General features: G+C 46.8%; 2 protein-coding genes across 4 annotated transcripts in view; one reads left to right on the top strand and one right to left on the bottom strand.

The window, feature by feature from the left end:
- The first annotated feature begins 1,515 nt into the window (after positions 1-1,515).
- Positions 1,516-19,627, top strand: GRHPR (glyoxylate and hydroxypyruvate reductase). Of its 2 annotated transcripts, XR_002823284.1 has the most exons (10): positions 1,516-1,609; positions 3,847-3,977; positions 4,879-4,951; positions 5,509-5,625; positions 6,799-6,887; positions 8,041-8,145; positions 9,455-9,590; positions 12,939-13,069; positions 15,514-15,824; positions 19,501-19,627. XR_002823284.1 is itself a non-coding variant. In XM_004372253.3 (9 exons), exons 1-9 carry the CDS (start codon positions 1,527-1,529, stop codon positions 15,633-15,635), a joined length of 987 nt encoding a protein of 328 aa, XP_004372310.1. In that variant the 5' UTR covers positions 1,516-1,526; the 3' UTR covers positions 15,636-15,863. The 2 variants fall into 2 exon arrangements, 1 of the variants encoding a protein (XP_004372310.1); XM_004372253.3 differs by lacking the exon at positions 19,501-19,627 and having other exon boundaries at positions 15,514-15,863.
- Positions 16,709-25,460, bottom strand: part of ZBTB5 (zinc finger and BTB domain containing 5) — a 39,062-nt gene continuing 30,310 nt past the window's right edge. For both annotated transcript variants that reach the window (XM_004372252.2, XM_023727501.1), the window contains exon 2: positions 16,709-21,274. In XM_004372252.2, coding sequence (XP_004372309.1) covers positions 19,240-21,270 — 2,031 coding nt within the window. In that variant the 5' untranslated portion in view covers positions 21,271-21,274 and the 3' untranslated portion in view covers positions 16,709-19,239. The remainder of the gene's footprint in view (positions 21,275-25,460) is intronic.

Genomic DNA, 25,460 nt, shown 5'->3' with positions numbered 1-25,460 from the left:
CTCTGGCTCCATGCCCACCACCCAGCAACACTTATTGAGAACAAGCTGTGTGCTTTGTCTTGGGGGAAGGGGCCCATTAACACGTCATGTCTTCTCCTGACCCTGGTGGACAGGCTTGCCCAGTGCCCTTGGCTGTCCTGTGTAGGAGAAGCTGGGCTCCAGTGTCACAACTGATTAACAGAGGACAGAGTTACTGGGCCACACTGTCCCCCAAACAGCCTGGCCTACGGACAGAAAAACACCTTGTTTTGCCAATGTTTGATGTATTTCAGAAATTCTTGAGGTGGCCTAGCAGTGCAGATAATGGTCTGTGGGTAAGACATTCATTAATGTGTTACTCAAGAGAGGGAGGTAGCAAGTTGGAGCACTGGCCCAAGGTCCAGCAGCCCAGATGCCAGCTCTGGCCTCTCTAGTGACTTGCCGTGTGATGTCACCTCTCTGTGCATGTTTCAGCTTCCTTATCTGGACCCTGAGGGGGCAGAATGGATTCAGCTAAAACCAGGGCAGAAGAGGGTAGGGAGGGACCACCAGGCAGGCCTGGGAGCAAGTAACTGAACAGGCCTGGGGCAGAGATGAAGCCAACAGAGTTGAGCTACAGCCTAGCCCCCTTCCACTTCATTAGTCTGGCTTCAGTGACTGCCCAGTGACCAACTGCTGGCCTTGGGGCACAGGGTGTCCTTCTATGTGTTAACAGTTGTCAAGTACCCATGCGTTCAAAGCTGTTGTACATACATAAGTTGATTCATTTCATCCTTTCAACAGCCCCATGAGACAGGTACTATTATTATCCCCATTTTACAGATGAGAAAACTGAGCCACACAGACGTTGAATAACCTGTTATTAACAGCAGAGCTGGGATTTAAGCCCAAGCCGTCCGGATCCAGAGCATGAGCGCCTAACCTCTCTTCTCCACAGCTTTCTCAGTGCGCGATGAACACCAAACATGGCCCAGGGTCTGTGCAAACATTGTCTTGTTTAATCATAACAATAACCCTCAAAGGAAAGTGTTCTTCCCTCCATTTTGTGGCTAAAGAAACTGAGGCTTAGGAAGACGAGGTGATCTCATAGCCTGTAAATGGCAGAGCCGGGATTCAGCCCCAGTCCATCTGACTGCAAACCCAGACCCCACACGGCCCCATCCAGTGCCTTGGCCTTGGTTCCATGCTCATTCGACCTTCTCGCAGCCAGTCAGCAGGCTTCCTGCAACTCTGGGTGGCCCGCGACCCATTAAACTACTCCTCACAATCGTCAGCTTCATATGGGGAATTGCGCAAAGTGCTATAGAGGTCATTCCCAGGTTCAGATTCCCCCGTCCTGACTCCCGAGTGTGCACAATCACCAACATCTACAATCCAGCACACCCCGACTCGAGGCGAGGCCGACGGGAGTCCAGCCAACACACCGGTTCACACACCAGCTTGGCCGACTCCAGCCGAGGCCCCACCCCTCCCGTGGCCCCGCCCCTACTTCCCGTCCCGCTTGCGTCCGCCCACGTCTGGGTCAATGTCCAGCCGCTGTTGGTTGCATGAGGCCAGCGCGACTCATGAAGGTGTTCATCACCCGCAGGATACCCCCGGAAGGCAGGGCCGCGCTCGCACAGGCGGCAGAGTAAGAAAAGCCGGCGCCTTCGCGCCGCTCCGCGCGCTGAGTGCCCGGCGGGGCGCACGGGGTAGGGTGGGATCTGGAGAAGGGGCTGCAGAGCCCAGGGCACATCTGTCTGCCCCGGGCGACGCTGGCGGGTGCTCTCCCCCAGATCCCAGGCCCCCCTGCACACAGGGTGACTCAGCGATCTCCAGGCGCGCCTTTGGACTGGGGCAGGGAGGCGGCCGCCAGAGGCCCCAGTTATTTTAGAGGGGGAAGGCAAGGCTGTCCCAGGGGCCAGAGAGAGCCGGGGCCCTGGCGCTTGGGCCTTGGCTGGACTTTCCAGCTTGTGCTCTGTCGGGACGGGCTTGGAGTTCTTGAGAAAGATTTGTGCGGCCCTAGCTCTTTCCAGGCCCCGTGCGGTGTCGCCGGGGGGCGGGGGGTTGTGGAACACTGGAACCCTTCCCGGTCATCGCCCTGGGGACAGGGGAGACCGTCCATGACGCAGGATTCAGGCTGTTAATCATTACCCTCCGAGGTCGCCTGATCACAGGCAGGCGAGAGGGTCAGTGGCAGTCACGGGCCTAGTCCCTTCGGACGGTTGGCAGTGGCCTTGGGTGACTCTTAAAATTGTACCTTTCCTTACCTTTCCGTGTGCCAGCCTTGCCAGGTGCTTCATATACATAAACTAATTTAACCTTGCAACACTGTCAAGTCAGTATTATGATTCCCATTTCACAGATGAGAAAACAGACTGGGAAAGGTTAAGTACCTTGCCCCAAATCACACAGCTGCTAAGTGGCACACCTGGGGTTTGAACTCAGCTCTGCCTGACTGCAGTCTGACGCTTCATTATACCAGATTTGCACTGCCAGTGTCAAGCAGGGAGAAGGTGGGACCCAGTCTCAGAAATCAGCTGGGGGGAATGAGATTTATTTTTTATTTCATTCAACACAACAGAACTTGCTGAGGACCTGCTAATTACTAAGGGGTTGGGGAGTGAGGGGAAAGGCAGAAACAACAACAATAGCACTATCTCACACTGCTATAGCACTGTGTACCATGTTCACGTAGAGGTGGATGGAAAGTGGCCTGTGCCTGGGGCTCTGTCTTTGAGGCAAAAGCTGCATCACGATGTTGTGGCGTTTCCAGCAGCTGCCCTGTGTCTCACACACATAGGTGTTGAATACATGTTGGCTGGACTGAATTAAATGGCAAGGGCTGAGAGGCTGGGTGGCACGGGAAGCGTATACAGTTCCCAGGAGCTGCCGTGGAAGCATGCCCTAAACCTCCTTTATGTTGCGTTGTCTTGATGATATTGTCCAAGTATGAGAGTTTCCCATTTTATGGATTCATGGGACAAGAAGAGGTGCAGTTGGTCAGGGACTCTGTGTTAAATTTCTTGGGGCTGCCGTAACAAAGTACCACAGATTGGGTGGCTTATAATAACAGAAATTTAATGTCTCACAGATCGGGAGTCTAGGAGTCCAAATTCAGGGGATTGACAGGGTCATGTTGTCCCCGCAGGATCTGGGGGAGAATCCTCTTGTCTCTTCCAGCTTCTAATAGCTCCAGGTGTTCGCTGGCTTGCAGCTGCAGCATAGCTCCATCTTCACATGGCATCTTCCCTCTGTCTGCCTCTCTGTGTCTCTTCTCTTTCATGAGGACACCACTCAGATTATATTAGGACCTACTGTACTCCAGTATGACCTCATGTTAACTGATAATATCCTCAAAGACCCTATTTCCAAACAAGGTCATGTTCACAGGTGTCAGAGCTTAGGACTTCAACATATCTTTTTTGGGGGACACAATTCAATCCATTACAGAATCCAAACCTCATCTGATGCAGGTACTCTCTCCCCTCCCTGGCCTTCCCAACAATTGACCACCTGCTTGGAAGTGTGTGCCAGGTAGCTCACTATCCGGAGCCCTCTTGTTAGTGTTAGAAAGCTCTTCCTTATGTGGAGCTAAGAGCTGTCTCTTTCAGTTTTCCCCTTTCAATTTAGGCTCTGCTCTTGGGGCCGCCTCAGACCTTGTGAGCTGTCTCTGCCCTGTCCCTTCACTGGCCCCCTCAGGACAGTTCTGAGGCCCCCATCTGCACTTGGCCCCCGACTCGCCTCAGCCAAGCCCAGAGCCAGCAGAAGGCAGTGTCCTCAGCTCTGAGAGGGGAGGCAGGGGTTGTGGCTGTGGGGAATCTAGGAGCCTGGGGGCATCTGTGGGGCTCCCCTGCTTCTCCTGAGTGGCCTTTCTTTTGCCTTCAGCTGTGAGGTGGAGCAATGGGATTCGGATGAGCCCATCCCTGACAAGGAGCTAGAGCGAGGCGTGGCTGGGGCTCAAGGCCTGCTTTGCCTTCTCTCTGACCGCGTGGACAAGAGGCTCCTGGATGCAGCAGGCATGTGCACTGGGCAGGTCCGGGGTGGGGTCAGAGGGCGTCTTGGCCCTGTGGGGCACATCAGCCTGCCTCTACTGGCTCCCTGAGCAGGCCTGCAGGGACCTCTCTGGGTTCTGAGGTCACTTGCAGAGCTACTAGGCCCGAGGGGGCAGTTGTTTGCATCCCCACCTGGCACACACAGTGCCCCTCTCCTCTGGCTGTGGATCCCTGAGGGGAGGCCTTGTGAGGCCAAAGACCATGGTGTGGAGGCAGCGGGTGTGGGGCAGAGCACCCAAGGCCCTCAGCCAGGCCTGCCACGGCCTTGCTTTGTGACATGTAGCAATGACGGAGGGCCCAGCTAAGTGCCAAGCACCAGCAGGCACCAGGGTAATGTCACAAAGCAGACAGGGTAATGTCACTCCTTGAGATTTGTCATCATGACAGTTTGCGGAAAGGTTCAGAATTAAAGGCTGCTGCATGGGGAGGGTCCCTTGTGAGTCAGGGCTGAGCCAAGCCTGGCACCTGTGCCCCAAACTGGGCCTGGGAGCTTTCTGTCTGCCTGCTGGAGGAGAGGGTGTCACAGAGTTAGGCCCCACCCGCCTTCTCAGTGCTCTGTGAGAGGTCCGGGGGAGGCCCCACAGAGGTTGTGGCCCAAGGAGACCTGAGGCCTCACTGGACAGACCATCTAGTGGGTAAGGGCAGGGGCCATATGGTATCCTGTGACCAGGGCAGGTCCCTTAACGTCTCTGAGCCACAGCGCCCATACCTGACAAAGGGATTATTCTGAGTTTTAAACGAGGAGCAAAGACACCAGCCTTGACTCTTATTCTAAGAAAATAATAATAAGCTGGTGTCCAAGCAATAGAGGAGGGCTTTAAATTCCACGGGGAAAGATACAGAGGGTGCTTTTTCTGCACAACAGGAGCCAATCTCAAAGTCATCAGCACACTGTCCGTGGGCGTTGACCACTTGGCTTTGGATGAAATCAAGAAGCGGTAAATGCAGCTTGGGCTTTGGAGGGGCCTGGAGAGAGGGGTGGCTGCCAGAGACGGGGGAGGGAGAGCTGAGTATTTGTTTATTTTCACTTCATACCCCTCAGCCATTCAGCGAGAATGTGAGGTGGCCGATGATAAAATATGCTCACAGGGGCACAGGTCAGTTAAAACAAAACTCAAGAGGTCAGAATTAGTGTGTAACATCTGTCCAGTTTATCACCCTTTCACATTCAGTATCTTTTCTGATCCCTACAACGCCTTAGTAGAAAAAGTAAGTATTATTGTTTCCCTATACAGATGAGGAAATTCAGAAAGGTTTAAATAGTTACTTATCCTTAAACCCTGATCGTGCATCTTCATATCCTTCCCAAAGGGGGAGATAATCGAGATAGGAATAAGGGGTGAACATTCCTGAGTGCTCATTTATAGCTCTGAGGTTCCTGGCAGGCAGAGCAAAGAGGGAGCAAAGTAGCACTGTGTAAATACCTTTCCATAATGGAAAGGTAGAAAGTGGTGAAGGTGCTCTAGGTTGGTGTTACCAGATGTTTGATTTGTAGTGGGATCCGCGTGGGCTATACCCCAGATGTCCTGACAGATGCCACTGCCGAACTCGCAGTCTCCCTGTTGCTCACCACTTGCCGCAGGCTGCCGGAGGCTATCGCAGAGGTGAAGAAGTGAGTGAACGCCTGGTGGGAAAGTCGGCTCTGCTCAGTAGCCGTTTCTTGAGCTACTCAGTCCCTGAGCACATACCATCTAGCATATGTGTGTGTGTGTGGTGGTGGTGAGGTGGGGAGGACAGACTCAGCCAAAATACTAAAGCACAAGGCAGAACTAAAATAAACAGGACATGAGAGAAGAGGATAAAGGAGGGATGGATAAATTCTGTCTGGTTGGGAGGAGGTGTGGATCAGGGAAGGCTTCGTGGAAGAAGTAGCAGTTGGGCATCCTCTTGAGTGCTGAGAGGTACAGACCTACCACCCCTCATCCATGATACTGAAATCCAAAAAGCTCTGAAAGTTGTTCTGTAAATCTTTTGGTAGCAAAACCTGACTGGAACTACATGAGGCTGTTTATGGTCCGTATTTATTCCATTCAGTGTGAACAGCCACATGTTTTGCTGCAGAAATACTAATGTGCTTGATACAAGGTGCTGCCCAGACTCTGCAGAGGGTGTAATGTAAAATACAGCATATGTACCATGCTGCCTTCCTAAAATTTGAAAAATTCTGAAATCTGGCCCAAGGGTTTCGGGTAAGAGATTTAGGTCTGTATATTAAGTGCTAGAGAAGGCATTCCAGGAGCAGGGAACAGCTTGAGCAAAGGCTGGGAGGCATGCACACGTGAGGGGCATGGGCTTCAGGGTCCGGATGTGGCAGGAGCAGCATGAGGCTGATTAGAGACAGTGCTGAATGTCCTGCTGACCCCTCTGTCACCTTTATTGAAGGTAACTCAAGATAGGCTCTGTTCTCCTGTCCCCCAGGGCCACAGGGGCTGGACCTTGTGGCTTTACTCTCTGCCTGAGATCACTGGTTCTGGAATCCCAAATCCCAAGTTTGCAACCTGCCATAACCCACTCTACCCTGGCCGTATGGCCTCGGGCAAGTCACCCTTTCTGATCTCAGTTTCCCCATCTGCAAAATGGGATGGGAGCCTCCAGGGACCCTTCCAGCCCTCGAATTCTGGCTTTAAAGGAGGAGTCATTCCTTGTGCTTTTTCAGTGTTGAGTAGCTGTGGGTATACCTCATCCCCACTCTCAGTACACCAGGCGTGCTGGGTCTGTGAGTTGGCAGTATGCTCTTGTCTTTGCCGGAGGCTGGGGCCTCTCACTACCCCCTCACTCCCTGCAGTGGCGGCTGGACCTCGTGGAAGCCCCTGTGGATGTGTGGCTACGGCCTCACCCAGAGCACCGTGGGCATCATCGGGCTGGGCCGCATAGGTGAGTCGCCCACCACTGGCTCTCATGGCTTGATTCAAACCCCTGGTACCACGTGTCTAGATGCTGAAAATCTTTTGTGAAGTGTTTCCTTAGCTGTGTATTATCAGGGCACTTTGCATGCAGCAGGGAAATCTCTAAGGAGAAGACTCAGCTTCATAAAACACAGGTCAAAAAAAAAATCAGGATTTCCTTAAGAACCCACTAGGTGATAAAAGGAAATTGTTTAAGAGCCACAATTCTGAATGATTACAGCTGCATAAAAACTACAAATATTGAGGCCTTTAGGAGTAATATACTGAGGAGAGTCCTCACCACCCCCCACCAGGCCTGGATTCCAGAAGGCATTTGATCCATGGAGCTTTAACTCAGGGACAAGCAGGCCTAATGGGCAGAGTTTGCTTTGGTCCTGCAGATGAAGCAGAGCTATTTTTCTTCCAGTGGCCCCTATTGGAGAAGCCTGATGGAAGGGCTTGAGCTCACCCAGGCAGCTGTCAGTGGCTTTCTGGCAACCTGCCTGAATGCAGGATGGGTGAGGGGTACAGAGTGTGAGTAACCTGTCTGGCCAGCCAGCGGCCCTGCCTCTCACACTAGAGAGCTGGTTGGAATCTAGCAGCTTTGGTGAACATTCTAAATCTGAAAATATACCTGCCCAAACCTTGGCCAGGGGAGGCCTGGCTCAGCAGCAGCACCTGTGCAAAGGTCCTGCAGGTTTTGGGCAAGTTGGCAGTGTGACAATGCCACTAAGAAGTCAGATGAGCTCTCGGGCTGCATTAACAGAAGCAGAGAGTCCAGGAGGAGGGAGGGACTGCTTTGCCAGGCCTCTTCTGGAATGCCAGGTCCAGTTCTCAGAGAAGGTTAATAAATGGTCCTCAAGGTGGCCAGGACCACGTGGGGACAGCATAAGCCAGTTGAAGCCACAGAGGAGCTGTGATCCTGCCTCCAGATCTCTGAATGGCTACCATGTGGCCCCTGAGGGCATGGTGTGGCTGGCTGAGGCAGCCCCCAGCTCCATCCACGTAAGACAGGACCATCTAACGTCAGGACTATACTGACTCGACCCTGAGGGGAACCCTGTCCCTGGAGCTGCTGGGTGCTGCCCCTGCTCCCTGAGGGTGTGGGGGAGAAACCATGAACTCTCACTCCTTGTGTCCAGGCCAGGCTGTTGCTCGGCGTCTGAAACCATTTGGCGTCCAGAGATTTCTCTACACAGGACGGCAGCCCAGGCCTCAGGAAGCAGAGGAATTCCAGGCAAAGTTTGGTAAAGTAAAACCTTGATTTCCACAGGGGCCCTCTCTGTGCTCTCTTGGAAGGTTCTCCCTGTCTTCTTTAATGGCACCATTTGCAGGCAGTGTCGGAGCTCAGGTGTGTCCAAGGCCTGCTGCATCCCTTAGGCATCTAATCTACCTGCCCTGGACACAGAGGCCCACTCAGGGAGGGCAGGGACTTACCCCAGGTTACACAGTGAATTCTTTCTGTGCAGTAGAACACTCTAGGTCTCTGACTTTCAGAGTCCTTTGTCACCATTGCCATGTGTGGGCAGAGTAGCAGAGATGGTGATGGATGGAAGGAAGAACTGGGGACTTTAACTCAGTTTCCTAATAAAGTGGTGAGTGTTATCCCCAGCCTTTGTATGAATTAGAAAAAGATGCCCCTTTGTCCTGGTGGATACAGCCCCCCAGTAGGGTACACAGCTTGGCAAGCAGAGGGCAGGATTTCAGCTATCCCTTACCCTGCTGACACACTGTCTTAGTCATCTAGTGCTGCTGCAACAGAAATACCACAAGCGGATGGCTTTAACAAAGAGAAATTTATTTTCTCACAGTCTAGTAGGCTAGAAGTCCAAATTCAGGGTGTCAGCTCCAGGGGAATGCTTTCTCTCTCTGTCGGCTCTGGAGGAAGGTCCTTGTCATCAGTCTTCCCTGGACTGGGAGCTTCTGCGCCGGAACCCTGGGTCCAAAGGATGTGCTCTGCTCACAGTGCTGTTTTTTTGGTGGTATGAGGTCCCCAACTCTTGTAAGATGAAAGGTGGTATAGGTCACACCCCAGGGAAACTCTCTTTACATTGGAACAGGGATGTGACCTGAGCAAGGGTGTTACATCCCACCCCAATCCTCTTTAAACACAGGCAGAGATTATGATTTATAACACATAGGAAAATCACAAAATGGAGGACAACCACACAATGGTGGGAATGATGGCCTAGCCAAGTTGACACATACTTTTGGGGGACACAATTCAATCCATGACACACACCCAGCCCTGAAGGTGATGAAAGCCAGAGTGGCCCAAATCCCACTTTGTGATCTTGAATAAGCTCCTGCCCCTCTCTGGCCTCAGTTTCCCCATCTGATAGACCAAGGGGCTGGCGGAACAATCTGATGCACCAAGATTCCATGAATGGCTGTAGAGTTTGTACAGTCATCAGAGTTGTCCAAGTGGAGATGAGGCCTTCAGGAAACATCTTGGGAGTTTCCATTATGTGGGGAGGAGGAGAGGGTCTGGTATCCCACCATCTCACTGTCCCTAACCTGAGGATCAATGTCTAATGAAACCCTGCCCTTTCCCAGTGTCTGCCCCCCAGCTGGCCGCCGAGTCTGATTTTATTGTGGTAGCCTGCTCCTTAACACCTGCAACCAAGGAGCTCTGCAACAAGGACTTCTTCCAGAAGATGAAAAAAACAGCTGTGTTTGTCAACATCAGCAGGTACCTAGGGTTGTCTGACGTCCCTGAGAAGGGCTGTCCTGCTGCTGTGATCTGCAGTTTTTCTTCCCTGTGGGTTGTTGATGAATCTCAGGCTGAGCTTGCTGGTCTCCATGAGCCAATCACCCACCCAACACAAATACGGTATAGGCAGTCCCTGGGTTACGAACATCTGACTTATGTACAACCTGTAGTTACAAACCAACCCCTGTAAAGCCTATTATAATAAAAATTGGAGGTACTTACAATGATTCATAATAACAAACGGGCACTACTTTGTGATGCACATCAACACATTATTACTGTATTATGTTAAAGATGTTTTAGTGTATCTGGAAGTGTTTAATGTTTTTTATATATTGAAAGGTACACTATATACTAAGACAAACATTTGACTAACTAACATTAGATACAAACCGTACCTAACTGTTCCAACTTACATACAAATTCAACTTAAAGACAGATTTAGGAACAGAACTCGTTCATAATCCAAGGACTGCCTGTAAAGGCCACACAAAAAAATACTGTAAAACTTACCTTAATATTTACCCATGAAATTACCTTTACTGGAGTTTTGTAGGATTTTTGTCCCCTTTCTGCAGGTTTGAGTTACTATCTAGTGTCCTTTCTTTTCAACCTGAAAGACTCTCCTTAGCATTTCTTGTAGGGAAGATCTCAGTAATGAACTCTCAGCTTTTGTTTATCTGGCAGTGTCTTAACTTCACTCTCATTTTTTGAAGGACAGTTTTGCCAGATATAGAATTCTTGGTGACAGTTCTTTTCTTTCAGCACTTGAAATATGTCATACCACTGCCCTCTGGCCTCCATGGTTACTGTGGGGAGATTAGCATTTAATCTTATTGAGGGTCCCTTTTATGTGACGATTTGCTTTTCTCTTGCTGCTTTAAAGATTCTGTCTTTATTTTTGGTTTTCAAGAGTTGGATTATAATGTGTCTTGGAGTCACTCTCTTTGGGTTTATCCTGCTTGGAGTTTATTGAGTTGCCTGGATGTGTAAATTCGTGTCTTTCATCACATTTGGAAAGTTTTTGGCCACTATTTCTTCAAATAATCTTTCTGCCCCTTTCTCTCTCTCTTCTCCTTCTGGGACTCCTACAATGCAGAAATTTGTTCACTTGATGGTATCCCACAAGTCCGTTAGGACTCTGTTCATTTTTTTTTTTCATTTTTCTTTTTGCTCCCCAGACTCCATAATTTCAGTTTTCCTATCTTTAAGTTTGCTGATTCTTTCTACCTGCTCAGATCTGCTGATGAACACTCCAATGAATTTTTCTTCTTAGTTACTGTACTTTCCTGTTCCAGTATTTGTTAGGTTTCTTTTTAAAATGTCTGTTTCTTTATTCTTTTGTTCCTGTATCGTTTTCCTTTAGTTCTTCATCTGTGTTTTCTTTTAACTCTTTGAGACTATTTAATACTGTTGTTTTAAAGTCTTTGTCTATTAAGTCTATTATCCGGGCTTCCATGGGGACAGCTTCTGTCACTTAATTTTGTTCTTTCAAATGGGCTTTGCTGTTTCTTTGTATGCCTTGTGATTTTTTGTTGAAACCGAGACGTCTGAATATTATAATGTGGTAATTCTGGAAATCAGATTCTTCCCCTTCCCCAGGGTGTGCTGTTTTTTGTTTTGTGTTCTAAATTGTTGAAGGCTGTAGTCATCCATTTGTTTAGTGACCTTCCCTCACTATTTCTGCAAAAACTGCCTTCTCATACATGTGTGGACACTGAAGACTGTTTCTTAGCTTATGTTTAGCTAGTGTGTTGACAGAGATTTCCTTGAACACCAGGGGAGGTATCAAAACAAACAAAAAAAACCTTCTGTGCCAGGGTCCTCCTTCAGCACTGAGCCAGGCTTGCACTGAGACTATGGATCAGCCCGAAGTGAAATCGTAGGGTCCTGTCAGATAGTTTCTGAGCATGTGTTTTGTCCTGGGCATGTGAGTGGCTTTTTCATTTCTTAATTCTCCCATATACACGGTAGTTTGTCTGTTTGTTTGTTTAAATAGAGACTAAGGTTTATTAGTGGTTACCAGGGGTAGGAAGGAGACATGGTGCTTTTGAAAGCTTTGACTTCCAAAAGAAATTCTCTCCCTGGCCTCTCCTTCCAGCATTTAGGGGCCTACCATATCCCTTAATGGCACTCTTTAGCCCCAGACAGCTATAGTCACAGCCCTAGGTTGCTGCCCACTGCTTCTCAGCCCTGCATGAGCTCCAAGACAGGCCAAACTGAGACAGGTGCCCTACTTCAGTCCTTCAGGCAGTCCCCAGACAGGTTAGAACAGACAGACACAATGATTTTTTTAATACAGTCTGCTCTGTTCCATCAAGAGCCAGACCAGGCTCCCTCCCTGTGAGTGTGGTCTGATACTGCTTTAAGATGACTATGCCAAGCTGGGGATGGGTTGGGATGCAGGCAGGTAGAAAACCAAAGCTTTCCTACCATTCATGTTGCCTCTTTTTTTTTTTTTTTTAATTGTACTTCAGGTGAAAGCTTACAGAACAAATAGTTTCTCATGAAACAGTAGTACACATACTGTTTTATGACATTTGTTAACAACCCCACAACATGTCAACCCTCTAACTTCTCAACTTTTTTTTGGTGAAAATACACATAGCCAAAGATACACCATTTCAAAAATTTCTACATGCACAGTTCAGTGACATTGACTACGCTCTTCCAATTGTGCTGTTACTCTCACTTAAGATGAAGGCTTACCGAACAGAATAGTTTCTCATTTAACAGTTACTACACATGTTGCCCTATGACAATGTATGTTGCCTTTTTCTTGATTCAGCATTTGCTTAATTAGAACTCTTTTACTAGTTTCCAGAGTTCTGACACTGTTGAGTCCACAAGTCTCTACTTGTTTTTTTATGTGTGTGTTTTTGCTGCTTACACCACCATCTTACTATATACTCTCTCACATACCTTTTTGATACTGGATTCTTTCCAGTGTATATAATTGATGCCTTGTTTTAAGGAAAATGTGCAGAAGGAAAATATGAGTGTTTTCTCAAATTCAGGCTTCTGCAAATAGGAAAAAAACAAAGACTACAGCCTATTTAGGAAAGGCTATTGTTCTGTCCTCAGCCTGCCTCACTCAGTCCAGGTACCACTGGGTTGGCTTAAGCCCCTGTGAGACAGGCCCAGAGCCAAGAAGGGACACTTACAGTCACCCAGCTTATGTAAAGGCTAAATGTTATATAAAGAACTCAAACAAAAATGTGTCCTAGAGAAATACTGACACTTATTGCTTTAAAATTTAGTATCTTTCAGTGGAAAAATTCACATTCTGTGGGTTGTTCTGCCCTAAAAGCAGCCTGTCATTCCCAGGGGAGATGTGGTAAACCAGGACGACTTGTACCAGGCCTTGGCCAGTGGTCATATTGCAGCTGCTGGACTAGATGTGACCACTCCAGAACCACTGCCTACAAACCACCCTCTCCTGACCCTGAAGAACTGTGGTAAGAACTGCACTTTTCAAATAAAAGTCATCTTCTGCTCCCTAGGACCACAGTATTTAGCGGTGGTCTGGAGATGCTGGGTGTGAAGCCATCATAAGCAGTACTAACATAAAGGGCCACACTCAAACACCATAAACGTTTATGCCCTTAATGACATTGGTATATAACATAGGAGAGGTGCCTCCCAAGCATGTTCAACTAAGTCTTTGTCCCTAAAGAAGCTGAATTTGGGGGTGAGTGGATTTGTTTAAAAAGCAAGTGGGCTGACTGGGTGTCAATACACAGTCATGGGTAAAATCGGTTACTATGAATTGCTATTATCAGTTTAAAAGTGAGAAATTACAAGTGTAATTACAATACCAACATTTATAACTTGTGCATTATTAAGTTGTTTTCTCTTGGCTTCAGACCCACCCTTCCATATTCTGCTGTGTGATGCTGGGGCTGGGACTCTGCTGGGCCGCTGGCCCTGCTTGGCTGTCAGTGTGGGGCACTGGAGGCAGATTGGCAGGCTAGAGGAACCAAGACTTGTTCCTTCCTGCCTTCCGGTTGATTGTCTGTGTCTGGGAGTGGCACCGCAGCAACGTTTCTTAACCTAGCAGGAGCAGTTCCTGCCTGTAGTGGCTGGTAAATTCAATTTGCATTTTCCCAACACTTGCTTAACCAGCCTCATGGTGCCCCTCACAGGCACTAGCAACAACCAGTCAATGCCTCTGCCACAGAGGTCTGAGTGTCAGCCCAAAAGGAACCCTTCAGCTGACTAGGTTTTAATAATTTAATTCTCATCCCCTAGCATTTTGACTTTTAGAACTTGTCCAAAACACTTATGCCTTTGTTCTCCTAGCCCTAGGGGATGCTTCTTGCAGTCAGTTGCTACCTCTGTGATACTTTAGCGCAGTGGTTCTCAAACTTCTGTGTGCATCAGTCACCTGGAGACTGATAAAACACAGGTTGCTAGGCACCAGCCCAAGTTTCTAACTCAGTAGGTCTTGAGGTGGAACCTGAGAATGTACATTTCTAGCACATTACTGGATGACACTGATGCTGCTGGTCCTGGGACCACACTTTTAAGAACCACTGCTTTAGTGTTTTTGACCTCTTCAGTTACATAGTTAACAACTGTATACCTAGTTCACAATTCTTAAATTCTTTCTGGTGTGGTTTCCGTCTCCAGACTAATACTTAACTGCAAGAGTGCTAAGGACTTAGGTTTTCTGGGCTTCATTTACCAGGGCTTCAAACTGATTTGAACTGGTTCAGTAATGGCCAGTGAAGCATAACCAGAACAGACCTGAATTATTACAATTTGGGAGATCCAGAACAATAACCGGAATGGGAAAAATTATGGGTCAAAGCCCTGAAATGGGAGACTCGGAAGAGACGTAATGAGCCCTTTCAGGAGGTGATGCATGAGACTGGATTATTGGCAGGACTGTGGAGAATGACACACAGTCAAAGTGGCGCATCGGCCACCATCTTTGAGTGGGGCACCACTGTTTTCCAACTCTGCTCAAAATCCAACGGGCAAGATACTTGGTTCTATGCAACACGTACGCTGTCCTTGTTTTCTAAGAAGGAAATCAGGTTTCTAGTAGGGCTTCGATCCATAATTTTTCCCGTTATCATTCCGGTTCAACCAAATTTTAAAAATTTGGGTCTGTTCTAGTTTCACTTCCTCGGCCATGACTGAACCAGGAAGAACCAGTTCGAAGCCCCGCTGTTGACATTCTGGAATGGGAACTCAGAGAAGGTCCTTAGCTGCCTTCCCCACAATGAATGCTCCCATTATTTCAGGCCTTGGAGACTCTACCATCCCCACCCCTCAACCCCAGACTGAAAGGAACATTGGCTGTGATATCAGGGCTGTTGCCCACAGCTGGCTGAGAAAGCTGTCCTCACCCCCCACAAGGCCTAGGAGTTCGGCTCAGTGCCTCCGGTACTGCTTTCAAAAAGCTGTTCTTTGGGGACAGGTGACCTCACTTGCTCTGCAGTGAGCCAGAGGGAGCTGTGCTGTCCAGCATTTCATCTTGTGGTTATTTTTGTAGATCAGAAACACCATGGCCCTGTGGCATCGCTTTCAGGAGCACAGAGTGTGGATGATCAGTGTTAAAACTCTTAAGCTTAATCAGCACCTAGTTTCACCATGTATTAACTGAAGGGCTGGGACTAGATAGGCTCTAAGACCCCTTCTAGCCCTCACATTCTTATGTTTATGACACATTATCTCTCGTCACACTTCTGTCTGGGTTTCAGTAGTCTAGAATCCCTTTGCTTTGTTACTGTAACCCTCAGCCCCAGGTCATGCTTAGTGATAGCAGGAGAGAAGGCAAATCAAGGAATGTTGAGGCAGGTTCTCTTTATTCTTCTTACTGGTAAACCCAAGCCATGAAAAAGACTTGAAAGCTCTTGCAACACCTGTCTTACCTCCTTCTTTTCCTTTCCAGTGATCCTGCCCCACATTGGCAGTGCCACCCACAGAACCCGCAACACTATGTCCTTGTTGGCAGCTAACAACTTGCTGGCTGGCCTGAGAGGGGAACCAATGCCCAGTGAGCTCAAGCTGTGAACAGACAGGAGACACAGAGGGCCAGGAAGCAAACGGTGCCCTAGTATTATCAGATGTGCCCAGGCTTGATTTGGACCCACAGGACGGGAGCCAGGGAAAAAAGTCTGATCTGTACTGATTCTGTAGAGGGAAGACTGGTGCTGATGGATATGGTTGCCACTTTTGCAGTTGGAAACATCTGAGCCAAAAGTATGTAATGCTATTATTAAATAATTCTCTGAGAGACTATCTTGGCCTGGAGCTGGGAAGCTAACAAAGAGTATCCGCTTACCTTTTCTCAGTCAGGGCATTAAGTGACTGCCTGCCACCCCAGTTCTCATCCCCTAGAATTTTAAACTATTAGAACCTGTCCAAACCACCTTATCCCTCATCCTCTCTGCTCAAATCCCTTCATTTGTCTCTCACTCAAGACGGGACAATCTCAGCCCAGCTGCAACCCTGGCACTTGAATCTGATAACCTAGACCAGCAGACAAATTAAAGAGCACACACAGCAAAGAGTTAAGTAGAAGAAACGAGAACTAGTTAAGGTCACGATACTCTTTATCTTTTTGTCAAAAAATAATTGAAGATATGTGGGTTTCTTAGTTTTTATTTTAAAATTCCCTTCAGCATCTACACACTTTGTTCCCTTTGTCCACTTCTTCCTCCATCCCCACTCCTAGATGGATAATCTTTTTCTAATCACCACCTCCCTTACTCCTCCCCAAGGCCAGTCCACCAGCACTGCCACTGCCAAAGCCCTGCTCCATGCCCAAGACTTCAGGTTCCAGCTCTCCCCAACAACCAGGTCAAACTGGCAAACGGAGTTTTCAAACCTGAGAGGCAGGTACAGAGAGCAGCAGAAAACACAAGATTAAGCCGGCACTCTAAGAAGAAAACTGGGTGTGCTGAGAACAAAACCTTACACATGTGCACAGCTCAAAGGCAGAAAGGGTACAAGGCAGGCAGGAGGAATAAACTGAGGAGAATGAAATGACCAATGACTGTTAATCAATTCACAGCATTGGAGTATTTTCTAGGAGGCTTGGTTAGAGAAATAAGTACTGCTCAATGAGGGGCCAACAGAGGTGGAAATGCTATTTCCCTTTTGGGTTTCAATCTTAACAGCCTAAGCAAAAAAAAAAAAAAGACATATTTAGTCAGAGGCATGAATATGACAAAATTTTTATTTCAAAATCTCAAATTCTGACCAGCATAGCACCACTGACATGGATGCCCTCATAGAACTTTATGATTTGATCACTACAAAAGATTCTACATGATTATGCCAGGCTATAATTAAGGCTAACCAATCAAAATTCAGTTATCCAATACCAGTTATAATTCAGGTACAAACCATGGGTCATGGGAACCCTGGGACTGGTATTCCAGTGAACCTTTGAATTATGTTTTAAGTGCTACAGCATGTACCAGGGCACTAACTGGAAGCTTGCTTCTCACATGTAGAAACTAACTAAGAGGTAGATGAGAGATTCCAGGTTCCATCTAGCAGTGGAGAGGCAGGGCTCCAGCAGCTCTATGAGAGAGACCCCCAAAGCAAAGTCCACTTAAGCTTAAGCTAAGGTGAGGGGCAGGCTCTGACACCTCATCAGGATGGAAGGGAAGGAAGGTTGCCCACTGCTCTTCCCGAGGTGACAGGTTCTTCTCCCTGGGTCCAGGCAGGGCCTGTCTTGTTCTCCATGTTGACCCATCTGTCTCCCAAGATGAAGCACCTCACAGAACACTGGTCCCCACCATTTTAGATGTAGCCTCCTCACATCAAGTCAGAACATGATTACTAACAATTAGCGACACAGAACTGAGTTTCACAGGTGATTCCATATCCTCCACAGGCCTCTTGCCCGTGTGTACTTGAAAGGAGAAGAATCACAGAGGCTTCCCTTTTGGCTTTCCTCCCTAGGAATCAGTTCTTAGGGGATGCTAAGTCCCACTATGAGCATTGTGGGTTTATCCACAGACACGTGTAACTGCATATGCTAGAGTAAGAGGAGAAAGCACACACTAATTTTTGTTTTAAGCTACACATACACGCTTAGTTTTCTAAACAGAAGAACTGAAGGATTTCTTTGAATTATGCACAATGGTTTAGTGTCTCTAGAAAGGCTGTATAAAGAAAAAAGAAAATGAACTCATGTTCATGCATGAGTCAAACTATGACTTCACGAGTTCTACTGAGATGCATTAATCTATGCTGTTCCCCTGAAAGCACATGAGCCAGGCTTACCCCCAAACAGGGGCCACCAGCAGCCCTGATGGCACAGTCCCAGGCGACAGGAAGATGTGGCTGGGGAAGGGAGGCCGTGGGGCCCAGAAAGGACCTGGGCAATGATCCAGTGCCACCTCTAACAGTCTTGGATGCTACCTGGTGACTTCTATGCCATGGGCTGTTAACCCTCTTACAGAGCCTAAAAAATATTCATGAATACTGCTACCTTTAGATTTCAAATAATTTTACACATTCAGTATTGGACTGGGGAAACTACAACTACAAAGTTTAGGATCTATACTTTTAAATCATAGTATATGTCGGTAATAAAACCCAGGGCAAAGGGGGGCTGGCACTATTTTTTGATTAGTTTATACCTAAAACAGTAAGCTTGGTCTGGGAAAGATGCCATACAGGGCATGGGAGTGTGAAGAGAAGAAGCAGAGAACAGGCTGGCCCTTGGCTGAAATGTGTCAGATGGGACTGGCCTCCAACATCTGGCCAGAGCAAAGGATAAGTGTGCCATAAAGATCCCACGAAACATGACTCCACGTCATCAGAAGAAAGACAAAACACTAGCTCTTTTTTGACTTCTAAACATGGAACTTAACATCTGTAATACAGGTTGGTTAAAATACTACTAAAACAGCACATACAGAACAATACCTTACTTGTCACTCCCTAAGAGTACATACTCCATTTACAACTTTGTTTTTAAAACCAGGAAAATTGTTAAAACATCTGTCCAACAGTGATGTATTCAAAAGTATATACACCTTATAGTCCAAGAGAATGCTCGCTCTGGACCCAGTGTCAGCACCATAAAAGTGCAGTGTCTGTGACTGCAAATCAGACAAAAATAAAAAATACAGTACTTTCTGAGGCTTAGACTAGCTCTTGATACAATTTAAAGCATTTGTGGCAGACAGGCATGTCCTCAAGGGCTTTCCTTTTAGACATGCATGACGTTGCCACTGTTTACACATAAGTGCATTTTGCATCACTGTACAGGTATATAATATTCCTATCAGAGGGTATAGGAAATTTAAATGCCTCACAGTTTTACAAAATTGCTAAAAAAATTTTTTTGCACTTCAATTTTAATTTTTAAATCTGCCACTTTTAACAACATCAATTACAAACTATTTTATGACTGCATTACTCAATCCTAAGGAAGAACTTGGTTTCAGGGATTGCATCCCTCTACCAAGTTCTGTACTTCACTCGAAATGTAGCCACACAGGTGCTATATTTATTAGACTTCACTTATTAGCTGTCAAAATTTGCAAGAGCCACTGCAGCCTGAAGCTCAAACCCTATGGCATTAACCATCTACCAATAGAGATTTTAGTTTCAATCCTACCACTGGCATCAGGATTGTCTCAAAAGGATGGGGTTAGAGCAAAGTGCTGGGAAGATTGCTGCTCTGCCAGCGGAGACAGGTAGTCTTAGAATGTTTATATAGGTGGCTAGACTGGCTAAACCGCTTGCCACACTTTAAGCAGGCATAGGGTTTTTCACCTGTGTGAACACGGATGTGCTTCTTGCAATCTGTCAAGGTCAGAAAAGTCTTGCAGCAGATTTTGCAGGCATACTTGCGAGCGCCCTCTACAACCAAGACATTGTGCTCTGATAAGGCCTTCTTGCACTTTGACAGGACGTCAGCAGAGGCCCTGGTCAACTGTGGAGGGCCAGGCTGGGAAGCACGGCCATTTTCAAATGAGGACGTGGCCCCATTCATCATTAGCTGGGAACTGGCAGAGTTTTCAGGGATCTGTGAGCTCCTGACGGAAGTTACAACTGGCATTTTGGGAGCTATGCGGCGGTAATATGGAAAGTTACCAGCTCCTCCTCTTGGGGAGCCCATCATTACTCTGGAGAAGGAGGAGTGGAGTCCCAAACCAGACCTGGAAAAATCCATCCCAAACTGTTCTCCTCCTTGGTAGCCTGAAGTCTGCACACATGGCAGACCCATCACTTCCTGCATAGGCCTAACAAAATGGGAGTCTGTAGGCTCACTAAATGGGTTCTCCACATGAGAGCCAACGGCTGAGGAAGGCCCGCCTGCAGGCCCAGCCTCTGGACTCAACAAATAAGAGGCATCACCCTCCAGCCTGCAGTCACTAGTGGTGTTTGGGATGTTATCATCATTGTTCTGGTTTGTGCTGAAGTTACCAGCTCTACTCTTGTTAAGAAAACTTGAAATGCTAAAAGTGGACTTATGTTCTAAGTTATTTGTGACTTCCAATATATGGATGTCACCTACCCTGTCAGTGCTAGACTGGGGATCTGAAAAACTCCGATCACTGCTTTCAGGGCTGAGGTCTATCTTAGCATTGACCACAACTCCTTCCACTTCCACAGACTCACTGCCTTCTGCTTGTGAGGTCACATCACTCACTTCATCCTGAGGCTCGGGAGAGCTCAGGGGCTCTGATTTCACTACCACTCTCATGTGCTCCTTCTCACCAAGGCCAACCTCAGGATTTTCACACTGGAAGTCACTTTTCTCAGTTGCAGCTTCCTGCTCAAAACTAGTCTCAACCTGAGTTGCACGAGAGGCCATGGACAACTGTGCCATGTTGCCGGCACTGTTGTCGGACTGGCTGGGCACCTGGGCATCTTCCTGAGCACCAAAAGACTGGTCAAACATGATGGTATTGTCTTCCTGGCTGTCGGTCATGCCATCAGCCTTAGGGTTATCCACAATTTTCAGAGAATCTGGTGAGAAGAACTCCTCCCGAGAATGAACCACCGACGGTCCATTTTCTGGGGTAACGTCTGAAATGGCAGACTCATCCATGGGGGGTCGGAGGCGCTGTCTGGCTCGCTCTTCTGCAGACTGCTTGCGCTTATGAAGGCGTCTCACGGGGAAGGGCGTCCGCTGGTCCAGATTACTGCACATCGATGAGCTCATAGGTGCTGGCTGCTCCTCGCCGCTCTGGCTGGAATTGAGGGCTGAGCTCACAATGCTTAGTCCCAGCTGCTGTAGCATAAAGGAGCGCTGCATGCGGGCACTCTGCTCCTGAACGCGCTCACTGGGGGGAGACATGGGCAGCGTCCTTGTCGTTAAGTAATGTTTACATGCCTTAACAACAGAGTTCAGATGCAGGTGAGAGGCTGCCAATAAGACATCCATAACATTGCTCTCGCCCAGCATAAGGGTGGAGGTATACATCATGTCAATCAGTGCGGCAAAGGCCTCCGCTGTCACTACCTCACTATCCAGCTGGATCATGTTCATGGTCTGATCTCCCTCTGCCACTGAGAACAGGGCTCGGAAATGCGTGCTGCATGCTGCCAGCACGGAGCGGTGGGCTTTAAAATGTCTATTCCCTACTACGATGACACAATCACAGAGCTGGCCATGAAGTCTCTGGTAGTTCAGTTGTTGAAAGATCTGTTCAAAGTGTCCAGGAAAATCCATGATCCTATACGAGGGGGAAAAAAAAAGGTGTTAAGACTCAGAAGTGCTTAAGTCAGAGTGAGAGCACAAACGGTGCAATGAAAGAGATGTGGATAGTCCAGCTTGGATCTTTTAAAGCTTGTGAGATTTCTGATGATGGCCATATTGACTAAGAACTCATCAAATAAGGAGCACATACCAATCCAGCTACCAACTCACGAAGCATGTGCATGTGTGGGATCAGCTACTGACTGTTCACAGGCTCCCTCTTCACACTTGGGACCAAGTTAGAGAAGACCAGTGAGTAGGTGACGGCCTATCTACCCCACAGAACTTTGTAGGGATCTGCATTCCCTGAGGACAATGAATAAGCTCCAGAATATTCAAAATAGAATCTTTTATCAACCTTAAATAAGTGAAAATGGCAAATCAATATTTAATAGGGAGATTTCCAGTTATAGATAGTAGATTGCACACATGCATTTAATTTTACTATCTATTAAATAGACAGTAAAATTCTTTGTTGTTGCTTTAAAAGTATAAACCAACAAAAGAAAAAATAGAGGGAAAGAGACATCAATAACATTTTGGAAGCTGGTGAGCAGATGAATGAATGATAACCGACTTAGCACACCCAAAGAAGCTAAATCCTAAACTGGCAATGAATAAAACCACCTGATTTATATATAAGCCTGCACAAACCCAAAGGCTCAGGAACTGGTGGCACATGTGCCAGTGGAAGCGGGGTGAAGATAAGACTAAGACACGAGAACTGGTAGTGAAAGTCTACTCAGCAGTCAGCTCATAGTTAAGAGCAGTGCACTAAAAACCTAAGGGATGCTCTGTGTCCGTGGCTGGGGTTTGTCACTGTATAGTGATCTAGCTATTTTGTTGAAGGACCTCAATTATTAGTAAAACTTTAGGTCATTTTTCTTGGGTTGGTCAGAGTTCCCAGAAAACTCTTCTAATTTCTGCAAAAACCTAGTCAACTATTTGACTGAAAAAATTGAAGGAAAAAAGGAGATAGGCCAAACAGGGAAACGCTACTCCATAACCCACTGCGTTGAGTCAATGCTGACTCATAGTGACCCTAAAGAACAGAGTTAGAACTGCCCCATAGGGTTTCCAAGGCTGTAAATCTTTACGGAAGCAGACTGCCACATCTTTCTCCCATGGAGCTGCTGGTGGGTTCAAACGGCTGACTTTTCAGTTAGCAGCCTAGCGCTTAACCCTGCACCACCAGGGCTCCTTGGAAACACTCCACGGGTTCCTCAATTGCTGAAGAGTTAAACAAAATTAGTATGTCCATACAATGGAATACTATTCGGGAATAAAAAAACGCCATACTGATACATGCTCCAATATGGATGAATCTCAAAATCATGAACAACTGCCATGTTGCCAGAGCTGTTGTTGTTGTTTTACGTCCAATTATAGGAAATGTCCAGCAAAGGTAACTCTGTTTCAGCAGGGAGTAGATTAGTGGTCATTAGGGCTGGGGGTGGAAATGGGGAGTGAATGCAAATGGGCACAAGGGGTTTTTTGGGGTGACAGAAATGTTCTAAAATTGGATTGTGGTAATGGTTGCACAATTTGTAAATTTACTAAAAACCTCTGAATTGTACACTTAAAACAAGGAATTTTATGGTATATACACTATACCTCAATAAAGCTCAATAAGTTATACCTCAATTAAAAAAAAAGGTGAAAGAAAACAAGATGAACAAGCCCCAACACCACTTTCTCAAGAATCCATTTGGAACTGTAGGGCTTCTGCAAAACTAACTGACTGATTAGAATATTACATCTTTGGTGATATTAAGGAATTATTGTTAATTTTTCCTTAGGTGTGATAATGGTAATGTGGTTTGTTCGTTTTTTTTTAAGTATTTTTTGATGAGATAACACTGAAATATTTACAGACCAAACTACATGATGTCTGGGATTTCCTTTAAATGTTTATGATTATTTTTTATTTTTAAAAACTGTCATTAAAAATTAAAATTTAGTCCAAGCAATACAGCGCTATAGAAAGAAGTACCACACTGTCCCTCCACAGCAAAGATCCGTAAAACCAAGCCAAACAGAGAAAACGGCAATCCCGAAACCCTAAGCATCAAATGAAGAGATAGAGAACTCAGCCAAGCACCGAATGGAATAAGAAACTGACAGAGAACAGAGTGAGGAGAGATACATGCAGAGGTCCCCTGTCAGCTAACACAGCATGGATCCATCATTTTGGACTCCTATCGGAGATCAGTGAACAGGGGGTACAGGAAATCAGCTTCACAGAGCTTCCAGGAGGAGAAACAATAACCGGTAACCAGTGATATACGCTTTCCCACCCCCTGCCCTTCTTCACCCCCACAAGGCCTCCTCTGCTTCCTGCGGCCAGTCTCTTAGCCAGGAAGCACAAGCTTCACCCCAGTGCTACCTGGATTCCACCCACCTGCACTGGCTGGCTCCCTGAGCGTCATTTGTTGACTGCTAGTGTTGCTTTTTTCCACTTCTTTTGATTTCTTCCATTCCTCTCAACACTTCCCCCTCCTTTCTCTCAAATACCTGGCTCCGTACGCCATCTTTGCTTCTTCCTGAAAGGCTGTGAAATGCCGCTCGAATGTGAAACTGCTCCCCAGCCCATGCTGCCATGCTGGTGGGATCCCAGGGCTTTTTTTGTTTTGAATTGTTTGTTTTATTTTTCTTTTCTCGAATTGGGAGCCCGTTCTAGCAGGGCAGTACTGCATGGCTTGGGACCTACCCCCTCAGTTTGCGTAGACGTGCAGAGGGATCCCTGAGGGCACTTTCTTTTTCTTGTTTTTTTTGGGGGTTTTCTTGTTTTTTCACTTGTTTGTTTGTTTTATTTTCTCTTCTCTCTTTTTCCCTTTTTGTCTTTCTTCATTACTCAGTTTCTCATCTCTCTAAACTTACCTTCTCTTCCTGTTTCCTGAATACCTGGCACTGAGTGACACCTCTACCCCTTCTAGCCAGGCTGTACTTCACCGCCTGGTAGCAACTTCCCCAGACCTTGCAGCCGTACCGGTGGGATCCCTGGAGGCTTTGCTTTTCTTTTTTATTTCTAATTTTTATTTGTTTTTTTCTTCTTCTTCTCCTTTTTGTTTTTCTGCATTTCTCAGTCTCTCATCTCTCCACTCCAACTGCAAACTCCCTTAGCACTCTTTGTTTGTATGTTTTTGGCTCCTGTTCCTCTCTCCTCTCTCTCCTCTTTCCCATACCCATCTTAGCTCCACACATCACAATCTCCCCCCTCTATCCTGCTTACCTGCACCGAATGCTGAACATCACACCCCTAGGTAGCACGGACACGGCCTACTGGAACCTGCCCTGCAGAGATTCCCGGCCCACCCTGTTGACCCTAGTACGTGCCACAAACAACCCATCCCAGCAACTCCTCTTCAGCTAAACCTGCCCTGCTGTACCATACCTGAGTGACTGACCCTGCCAACTGGAGAAGGATGCGAAAAGTATCATACCCACAGACGAGCAAACAACAAAGAACACACAGGCCACCTGCTCAGACATAGCCAAATAAAACAAAATCAGGATGAAACAAACAAATCTAAATCAATAAACGAAGAAAATAACTACCAAATGCCCTGAAGACAGCAGACAATATCAAAACATTTACAAAAACAGGACAGGAGGGTTCCAGTAGGTGTCCAAAATAAAACACCAGATGACTTTCCAGTAGAAGAAAAGGCACTAGAACTACCTGATAAGGAACTCAAATCTCTAATATTCAGAGCTATCCAAGAGTTGAAGCAAAAATCAGACAAAAATGAGGAAAAAATAGACGAATTCATGGAAAATACAGACAAAAAAAGGAAGAATTCAGGAAAATAATGCAGGAACAAAATGCCAAAATAAATTCACAACTATAAATCATACAAAAACAATGATTAGAAATCCAAAAGATAAACAACAAGATTTCAGAAATGGACAGTGTCACAGAAGGGCTTAGGAACAGGATTGAAATGGTGAAAGACAGGGTCAGCGAAATTGGAGACAAACACTTGGATACAACTCTGACGAAAAAATCATAAAAAAAGAGGAAAGAAAAATTAAGAGACCCTGAGAATCATGTGGGATACAATCAAAAGAAAAAATTTTCGAGTGATGGGAGTTCCAGAACGGGGAGAAAACACAGAGAAGATCATTGAAGAACTGCTGACAGAAAACTTCCCCAATATCAT

The sequence above is a fragment of the Trichechus manatus genome, unplaced genomic scaffold, assembly GCF_000243295.1.
Source record: "Trichechus manatus latirostris isolate Lorelei unplaced genomic scaffold, TriManLat1.0 scaffold00016, whole genome shotgun sequence".
NCBI lineage: Eukaryota > Metazoa > Chordata > Mammalia > Sirenia > Trichechidae > Trichechus > Trichechus manatus.
Note: the sequence above shows the minus strand (reverse complement) of the source record. Positions and strands in the feature narration are given on the sequence as shown.

What these genes read in the sequence shown, in the direction of transcription:
- GRHPR (XM_004372253.3), top strand. Translation starts at nt 1,527, where the DNA reads ATGAGGCCAGCGCGACTCATGAAGGTGTTCATCACCCGCAGGATACCC. An exon ending in CATCGGGCTGGGCCGCATAG is followed by an intron (nt 6,888 to 8,040) that starts GTGAGTCGCCCA and finishes CCTTGTGTCCAG; the next exon opens with GCCAGGCTGTTGCTCGGCGT. An exon ending in GGAATTCCAGGCAAAGTTTG is followed by an intron (nt 8,146 to 9,454) that starts GTAAAGTAAAAC and finishes GCCCTTTCCCAG; the next exon opens with TGTCTGCCCCCCAGCTGGCC.